The 10,061-nt window shown below is 38.1% G+C and overlaps 1 protein-coding gene across 1 annotated transcript; it reads left to right on the top strand.

The window, feature by feature from the left end:
- Positions 1-7,409: 7,409 nt before the first annotated feature.
- On the top strand, positions 7,410-8,995 carry LOC143886997 (uncharacterized). Its single transcript, XM_077391129.1, has 2 exons — positions 7,410-7,664; positions 8,226-8,995. The coding sequence occupies exons 1-2, from the start codon at positions 7,556-7,558 to the stop codon at positions 8,900-8,902; spliced, it is 786 nt and encodes a 261-aa protein (XP_077247244.1). The 5' UTR covers positions 7,410-7,555; the 3' UTR covers positions 8,903-8,995.
- The last annotated feature ends 1,066 nt before the right edge of the window (positions 8,996-10,061 follow it).

The following is a 10,061-nucleotide window of genomic DNA, read 5'->3' on the forward strand; positions in this document are numbered from 1 at the left end:
ACTAGATACCTGTTACAGGCTTTTTCTCGAAATGGACGTGTAATTACTGTAAACTTATAAAAATCATTGGAAGCTAAGTCACAAGTTACAACTAAGGGTGTCAATTTTGGCTCGGGCTCGGAAGCTCGCTCGAGCTCGGCTCGTTAAGGCTCGTTAAGAAAACCCACTTTTGTATAAAAGAATATTCCTAAATATAATACAGTAGGCTGTCCCAAGAAAAGAAAAAAAATAAGGGAAACAGCTGGAGGCATAAAGATTTCATCATGAGGTTGGTTTTGTCACTTGTCAACATCTGTTTTGTCAATATCACGAGGTTTTGTCTTTCTCAGAATGCCCACAAAAACGTGTATTGAGGGCAGTGCGTATCAAAGGTAGAAATTAATTTTTTCCGTAATTGTCATAACTTTCTACCTTTTGTTGGTATTTTTTTGTAATTGTCATAACTTTCTACCTTTTGTCTGTAATTTTTCATTTAAAACTTTATAACTTCAGCTATTTTAATGATTACTTTTTTTTAATGATTACTTTTTTTTTCTTGCTTTTGCTAGCGACCTTTGCCATGTGCGAATCTTTGCACCAAGGATAGTCACATGCCGAGAAGTGGCATAGGAGAAGTTTGCTAGTAAATTCCTATAAAAAAAGAAGGAAATATTATTAACACTACTGTTTTCTTAGAGGACACTCTCACTGGGATAATCCAAACCGTCCATTTGATAGGTCACGTATATTCCAGAATTTTTTCAAAAATATTGTAATGAATTTAATATAACCCAAGCTCGATAAGGCTAGCAAGCAGCTCGCGAGCCTGGCCGAGCCTGACCGAGCCGAGCCGAGCCCGAGCCTGGTTCGAGCCCAAGCCGAGCCTTTGAGCTTAACGAGCCGAGCCGAGCCTGGCCAAGCTCGGCTCGGCTCGGCTCGTTTACACCCCTAGTTACAACAGCATTGTGATTAGTGATTGCATAGAATTTGTCCTTGTTTATGACATCTTCATAAGGACCCCATTGATTCTCTAAAGAAGTCCATTTTTCATCCCTAGGTTTATAAAAGGACAATTTCTTCAAATTAGTGACAATGGTAACAAAGACATAGTCTGGTGTTGAAATGGGAATTGCAGATATAAGAGTCTTGATCATATATGTGCAAGGACAATTTCAGCTAATTAGTGACAATGATAACAATAGTAGAGTATTGAAATAGAATTTGCCAATAAAAGAGTCTTGACGATATACCTGTAGTTCCTTGGTTCTTCAGGATCAGTACTATTTTGGTCATCTGGAAATTTATTAAGCGAGGGAAGCTGAATTTGGGTACTTGTGAAGGGATTTAAGAGATGGATGTTAGAACTATCATCTATAGTGACCACCCATCCCTTGGAAGACCCACGACACCATTTTCCATGAAATTGTGGAAATTGAATATCATAAAGCTTTTTTTTAGTGATATTATAGAAGTGACGAGTTTCGGTACGCTCTTTATCAGGGAGCATCATAAGTGGAAGTTGGTCTTGAAAATCCAACCGATGGCAATTTTCCTTGGTGACCTGATACCAAGACGAGCAGACAAAACCAAACCGGATATGATCAATGAGAGGTAGATGATCTAAGACCATTGCTAAGAGCTCATTTGGAACTTCGGACCACTCACCGATTTCACTGTTCATGTGAATCTTCTTACTATTGATCGGATTGGAAGCTAAAAAAGAGGAAAAAGAATTATGATAAACAATCAGAGCAAATAATTAATGTATGTAACTGTGGCAATATTATGTAAATATGCAAAGGAGATTTAGAACCCCTTTTGATAGTCCCTAAAATTTTTGTCCTTATAATCAAATATGAATATATTCTAATTTGCATATAATATAATAGTTCAAATATAATTCAAATAACTGATGATATAATAGTTGTATATCTATCACCGAATCATATGATTAATGTCTTCCAATAGGATTTAATATCCCATTTGCAAATAAGATTAACTTCCACTGATATCCAATTATGCTCATTCATAGTCTCCTAATCTATTGAAGTATAAAAGAATAAATAATGCCCTTCTCCAACAGCTTAAACTTTTGGAGTAACTGGTTGTTTCACATGGTATTAGAGCAAATGCTTGGGTTCAAACCTCCTTGATAGCAAAATCCACATGCAATGGCCAATCTCAAAAGTGGGGCCACATGTGCCACGTGTAGGCCAACCCAAAGAAAAAGGGGCCACACGTGAAGGGGAGTGTTAAAGTATAAAAGAATAACTAATGCCCTTCTCAAACAGCTTAAGCTTTTGGAGTAACTGGTTCTTTCATGTGTATAAATGCAATCCTATAAACAAATTAGTGATTAATAAGAACTTATCCTACATTAATCATATTTGCAAATGATTAATTAAGGCAAATTTTCTGTCTTCGTGGTGGTGAAAAATCTGAGTGACAAATCAACATGGACTTTCACAGGAGTGTAAGGAGCGGTAATTAGAGAGAAAAAAGGATCCAAGGTTGAAATCATGGGGAGTTCCATTTAGACTTGAGATTGCATGGTTAGAGCTTCCCAAAATGGAGGAAAAAATGGGAGAGTGGTGGGCGGAATGCAAAGTGGAAGGGCCGGCAGATGTAGTCATTGGGTCAAAGCTGTGCTATGTTAAAAAGAAACCTAAAGAATGGGAGAGTGGTGAGTGGGTGTTTCCAACGCATCTCATTGACTTATTGGATCGTTGGGAGTTGGTCCCATGGAGAAAGAAAGGACAAATTTTGTGGAATGTATCCTTCCTTGCAGTTATATGGGTTCTTTGGAAGGAGAGATGCTCAGGTATTTAAGAGACATGCCAAGAGTTCAAGGTGATTGCTTTGACTATATCTTGGGTAAAGACTATCCCAAGTTTCAAATTTGGGTTTGCTACAGTTCAGAATTGCGCCCCTCGATTATGCAAGATTGAGAGCCTCCGGCCGAAGGCTTCTTGAAGCTTAACTTTGTTGGGTCCAACTTTGTAAACCCAAGACCAGGAGGGATTTGGGGGAGTCATAAGAGATGAAATGAGATTAGTGAGGTGGGTGTTCATAGGTCTCTTTGGAGTAGCTGACTCTAGTGAGACGGAGGTACGCCGAGGCATAAAATTTGTGGAGGGAGAAGATACGGATAAAGTGGTGGTTGAAGGGGACTCCCTGAATTTGATCCGGTGGTTGAGTGGCCTCTCAAGTTTTCCCTTGGATATTTGCATAGTTCTTCGACGAAATTCATGATATAGTAGGGATTCGAGTCAGAAGATCATCTAATGGGGAAGCAGATAGACTAGCAAGAGAGGGGTCCAGTTTTACCTTTAAAAAGAAAAAGAAAAAGAGGGGGGTCCAGTTGGAGGCTCTGGAACAATATGTATTCCTGCCGCCTTAAGTCCTTTACTTGGTTTTGCATGGCAATATCTTGAGTTTTGCTGTTGTATTTTTCTTGTATTTGACCATCTCGGTCTTTATTTTCTTTTAATGAAATTTCCGACCATTCAAAAAAATACTACCTTGTTTTTTTATAATGAATTTGTAAGTGTTTAGTGAAATATAAATTCAACACTGATTCAGTGATTATTACTCATGCCTTTTTCTCTTGCGACTACTTGGTAAGTTTGATGGTGACTTATCCTTAAGGGTAAAAAGTATGTGAACAGCCTAGTTAAAACTTGATTAAGTTTCTGAATGTTAATCTGATTTGGGGTTGATAGTACTGAATTTAATTGAACCTTTAGACAATTTCAACTCTAAAATTCTCAGTAAAGGACCCACGAGCCTTAGGATTGCACCAATATATCTTGGCTTACTATCCCCAGATTAATGATCCAAAGTTCTCTAGTAGTTGTTCCATGTGCAACACCAAGGTTGATCACTAAGATAATCCAGGTTGGAATGTAATCCACATAATGGAAAACGTTTCCAACAAAGTAATATTCTTTGTGGTAGATTTTGTTGACACATGTAGAGTATTGATTTGGATATATTTAAACAATTAAACTCTTTTTGGGTAAATTAGGAATATGTAGGATTCCGACCAAATATGTTAAAGATTTATGAAGAATTACAATCTTGTATAAACCACACCATTACAATCATTGAAAATAATAGTAAGCAAATCAGGAAGGAGGAAGATAAAGATCTTAAGGATTACAACTAGAAGTTAATTACTAGCTATAGGGAAGAAGTCACGACTCACAGGCTTGCAGAGAAGCTTACTTTTGTGTTATTTTCTACGATGGATCTCTTTTCCAAAGACCATAGTTTACAATTTCTCTTATAAAGTAGCATCTTATGCCGTGATGTGCAGTCGTCAACTAGACTCAAATATATCATAATGGAACACACTGTTAAAGTTTTAATTTGGTAAAATTCTCAGTGTTTAGGACCAAGTGTTATTCAAAAGGATGGAAAATTGAGATATTTTCTATATGTAATAAGCAACTATTTATTCTTTATATTAGCATTATAAGAATAAGAAAACTTGTCCACAAAACCTCTATTTATACTTATGGAACTAACATTAGGAATTACAAACTAACATTGTGGGTAGAAACAATGTTTTGAATATTGTCTATAGGGTTTATGATTTTGTCATCGTGTTACAAACTACATTTAAATAGTGCGCAGAAGATCAACTAGGTGAAATAAAATTAGAAACACGTAAGAATGTCAAAGTAAACATCAAAACATAAAAAGAAGACAATGTCTCCCTCAAGATGCGCTGGTGGATCTATTCATTTTGTATTCAAAACTCAATTCCAAATCCAAATACAAAACATGAGGCATCCAAACGGGCCCTTACTCTATTTGCAAATTAACAAACTACCTTACTCTTTTTTGCAAATAACCCATAGTAACTTACTCTTTTTGCAAAAAAAAAACCCAAAGGGTTCTGTATATGTGAGGGGAGAACGGAAAATCGGGTAGATTATTATGACTTATGAGAGAATCGGGGAAAAAAATCTTGATTTTTAGGGTGCAAGCTAATGGGCCCGACACCATCAAAACATAGAGTTATAAAATAGTGACCTCGCCCTATGAATGGGATTAGTGAGATCGTGGGACCCACCCCATCAAAAAATGAGGTAAAATGGCGGGGCCCATCCGATGCATGGGTTTCAACTTTCAATTGAGTTGTTGGACCCACCTTATCAAAATTAACATGGTGTAAATAAAATGGCCGACCCCACCTTATGCATGGATTTGGGTGGAGATGGTAGGCCTATTCATGGGTGTAAATAGTGGCCCCCACCATATGTATGGGTGTAAAATAATGGGCTTTACCTTGCCAAAACAAGTGTTTTAAATAGATAGCCCCACCCAGACTATGCATGTGGTGTGAAAAAATAATCTTAGAAAACTTTCAGTAAAACTTTTTCCATAAAAATTTCCCATGGAAATAAACATGATAGATAGATGCTAGTACTCTTGGTCCATGCTTGCATGGGTGTATAATGATGGGTTCACCCATCAAAATATGACGTGGAAAATGTATGCCCCGCCCTATGCATGGGCTCACTACAAGAAAAATGACATTCACCCACGGTCATGACCGTCGGTGTATATGCCAATGAACATTGGTGTATCTTACACCGACGCTTTTAGTGATCATCAGTGATGCTACCGTGCCTAAAAGTATTCTCCGACGTTTCCTGGAAATCGTCGGTGTTCTTGTTTATGCCGGCATTCATGAACGTCATTAAAAAATAAAAACAAAATGTTGGTGTTTAGCTTATCACCGACGTTTTAAGTGAACCGTTGGTGTGTGCATATTTACCGACGTTTCGTGACCATCGGAGAATATAAGAAAAAATGTCGGCGTATAATTACCGACGGCCACGACCGTCGGTAAGAGAACCATAAGGGTTGTACTTATCAGAATTACCGATGTTTAGTTCAGCGTGGGTATAAGAATTGCCATTGTTTTATTGAGTAGTCACCGGTTGGAGGGAGAGGGTGAGGGTTTCGGTGGCATCTGGAGTCGAAAAGACAGAGTCGAAAGAAAATTTCCGCGGGGTTTCTTCGAAGAGCCAAATACAACTTTATTAAAGGGTATTTTTAACTACGTTCAAGAAACATAGATGAATATCAACAACACTTATAATCCTAATTAAAGACGTTTATAATATTTACGTCTGTAATTGTTAAGTTTTAGGGGCACCCATTGACCGAGGGAAAATGAAAAGGGCGAATTTTTGGGTGGGACCAGTTACTGGCTTGCGGGGGGGGGGGGTAATTTTCACCGTCGTTCTAATTTGTGAATGCCGGTGCATATATTGTTTTAGGGTCGCTTTTCTTGAGCGCCAGCACTATAACGCCGGTAATAGCCTTCTTTCTTGTAGTGGTTTGGGTGGAGATGGTGGGACCCACCTATCAAAACATGAGGTTTGAAATGGTGTCTCCAACGGTCCAAAACAAAAAACAATGAAATTGTGGGCCCAATGATTTGGGTGGATATGGTGGGCTCCACCGCCTCAAAAGATTTGTACAAAATGGTGGGGGCCCACCCTAATGCAAAGGTTTGGGTTTAGATGGTAGGACCCACCCATCTAAAGGGGCTGTCACTGGAAATATTTTTAAAAAACTTAAATTTTTTTAATAAATCATGATTATGCCTTGTTTGGGTTGCAAGAAATATTTTTTTTCGGAAAAGTTTGGTATAGAAAAATGTCTCCAAAATTTCTTAATTTTCGATCACAAATCAAATAAAGTAACATTAAACACACCCATTCAATTTTTATTTAGTTGGACGTTCAATTTATAATGGTATCCTTCCAATTAAATAAGACATTGCTATGTCATTTTTCTCTAAATTGTGGAAATGAAAAAAAAATTTCCACAAGAATTTTTTTTCTTCCAATCCAAAGTGGGTCTTATTGATGACTAATGGATACTTTTTATTAAATACAAACAAAAGGGAGTTTAGTGATGAAAAAGGGGTTGTAAATATCATTTCCCAAGTTCAATTGCCTAATCACATTTCAAACAACTTTCTTAGAGAGAGAGAGAGGTTTTTTTTTTTTTGGTAATGAAGGGTGTCCCCACCCCCTTTCGGGGGTAGGACTATTTCCCTACGGATGCGCACAATCACCCGGAAACCACGCGCCTACACTCATCGTTGGGAGCAAACCCATGACTTTACGTCAAAGAGCCACACCCTTCCGGGTGAGAGAGAGAGAGAGAGAGAGAGGTTTCTTTGAGTTAAAGGGACCTTAGTGTCGGAAAGTAAGCCAGTCATATATTCACCCCTTTCAAATCTCCTATAGAGATCCCCCCTACTGCCTTTTTTCAAAAGAGTGCAAATAAAATAAAGAACCTACACCTTGCCCATGAGAGAGGTGATCAACTCCACACGACTAAAGAATAACTGAAGCAGTAAAACTGCTCAATCCCTACGAAATAGAAAAGGGATCATTTCCCTTTGCAAGAAAACTCAAAAGTAAAAACATTCCCAGCCCCCCTCTATAACTATATACATAAACCCATGCAAGAATTCCATATTCATTCACTACTTTTTCACTTTTTTCTTCACTGAGAGATAAAAAGAAGAGAAAGAAAGAGAGTCATGGACACCAGATCTCAAGCTGTCCAATCTAGTTCATATGAAGATTTCGTACCCTCATCCTTTTGGGTAGAAGATGAAGGATACAATACTCACTTATTCGATCTTCCAGGTATTTTTCTCTTAATTACTCATTTTATATATTACAATTTGTCATGCTATTTTGCTTGGCCCGAATCCAGTGACTAATCGGATCCAAAATTCATCTTACTACTGGATCAGATCCTAATTTGGGCTCTTCATTTTTTTTGGCCCAAGTCCGACCTATTAACACCCGGGCACCACCATAATACATGTGGCATGCGTATGGAATGTAGGACCCACATCACTAGATGGGATCTTCATAAATGGCCCATGACCCAAAAATGCCACCAATTAGTGAGTCACCTCATATCCAATCAAGGGTATTGAATATCAGTGACTACCAATTCTTATCCATTGATCGAACGGCTAAGATCTCGCCGATCATGAGATGTTTAGATTTTGAGCAATTCATGTTGGGGTTCATTGATTCGTGTGGGTCTTAGGATTGTGGTGTCCCAAGTGTTGGATGAGAAAAAGAGCCATTGCATCTTTCTTTTTTCTCCTTCAATATCAAGATCATAGCTCTTAGAGAGTGTACATGTTTTGTGCCATAATAATAATTTACTTCTTCTTCATTCATTCATTGCAGGCTTCGCGAGGAACCAACTTAGAGTTCAACTGGACAGTTCTGGAAACATAATACTCACCGGAGAACGCCCGCTTGGTGGTAACAAATGGAGCCGCTTCCGTAAGGAATTTCGTGTCCCAGATAATTGTAACATGAACGAGATCCATGCAAAATTCGAAAATGGGACTCTTTTCGTGATAATGCCAAAAACAATCAGTCGAATTGACACGAAGGCTCAACCCACATCAATAAAGGAATCTCAAGAGATTCAAGAGGTCGCAAAGGATCGAAAATCCGTAAGAGATCATGGTGAGACCGAAGAAAGAACCGAGAAGAGTAATAAGAGTGTTAATGATAAGCAGACTATAGAAAAAACGGAAGGGAATAAGAAAGATCAAAGTGATGGGTCTACAAAAGATGTTGGAAAGGCTCTAGGAAGTGAGATGTTAAACGAAGAGGAGAAGAGAAGTGAGGTTATTGATGGTGGGAAAATGGTGGAGGGGAAGAAAACTGATGCAATCCCCGGTACGCAGATGCGAGACCGCAGAGGTAAGAAGCATGGAGAAGATAGGTTAGTTACGGATTTAGCTGATCCCAAACAGTTGATTGTGAATGTGGTGGTCTCTAGCGTGTTGGTGATTGCACTGGTGATTTATGTAATATTTAAGATTGGGTTCTCAAGGAAAGGATATGAGTAAGAGGAGGAAGATGCTTTGAATCATTTTATTTCACTTGTTTCACTTACAAATGTAAGTCCTGACATCCAATAAGAACAACTATACATTTTACTACTCTCATATTATAGAACATAGTAATTTGATTTGATTGTCATATAAAGAAAAGGGATTTGCTAGGGAATTTCCCGGCAGCTGCAGATTTTGTCTTATTCATTTAATTCATATGAGGTGGCTCTTCTCTCATGCAAAAGCCAGCCGCAAAATGCCTTTCCACAAAATTCTCTAGCAAATCATGGTTGTCTTCGTTAATCAAAACAGATAATCTCCACAGTCCATCTCTGTCATATAATGGATTAATGGGTCTTATATATTTTAACATTCATTTTTAACTCTTATTTATAAAATGAGGAATGATATATAGACAGAAGGCCACCCTTGCAAAAAAGCCAACTACAAGGGCTCCCCCATTGAACCATCTTAAAAGGGTGCATTTATTATTCCATTAATGACGTACTTTTCTGTGCCATTATAACTGCCCTCTGATGAAATTGCCCAATGTGAGCGCCCTTGTATTTGGTTTTTACGGCGCCCTTCAGTTTATCATTTTACTTATAAAATTGGTAGCGCAGGAAAACAAAAATGTTAAAAATGAAATAGTTAGCATGTGACACAAGTCCAAGGGAAGAGAAAAGAAGCAACTAACCTTATGAGTTGAATGCCATTTTAAGGAAACGACTAAGATAACCTGAATGAGAGGGGATTTGCTAGGGACCATCGCAGAAGGCATTTTGCGGTTGGGCTCAGATTTTTGTCATTGATGATTTAGCCGACACTTTGAATTTATTGTTTACACATGTGTCCTGCCGTGTCCGACACGACACGACACGCGTGTCCACACGTGTCGACACTCATTTGGACACTTCTAAATGTATTGCTAGAAGTATTAGAGTTATTGTTGGTGTGTGGACACATATTTGAGAAATAATCAATAATTTTATGTGTATGTATGTGTCACCACCATATTTAGATTTTTTTATGTTGCTATGTCAAAACTCATATCCGCGTCGAAACTCAACAAACAAATCCATGTCGACAAACTATGATTATATATGCCTTATATTTTAGCAGTGTCCCCATTTCTAAATTTTGGGAGTTGCCGTGTCCGACACTCCGTATCCGT

Source organism: Tasmannia lanceolata, unplaced genomic scaffold (assembly GCF_043159265.1).
Source record: "Tasmannia lanceolata isolate RefF3 unplaced genomic scaffold, GAP_Taslan_0.1 ptg000012l, whole genome shotgun sequence".
In the NCBI taxonomy this organism is placed as follows: Eukaryota; Viridiplantae; Streptophyta; class Magnoliopsida; order Canellales; family Winteraceae; genus Tasmannia; species Tasmannia lanceolata.

Excerpts from the sequence above, each read along its gene's own strand:
- LOC143886997 (XM_077391129.1), top strand. The coding sequence starts at position 7,556 with ATGGACACCAGATCTCAAGCTGTCCAATCTAGTTCATATGAAGATTTC. Across the intron at positions 7,665-8,225 it reads TCACTTATTCGATCTTCCAG|GCTTCGCGAGGAACCAACTT; the intron begins GTATTTTTCTCT and ends CATTCATTGCAG.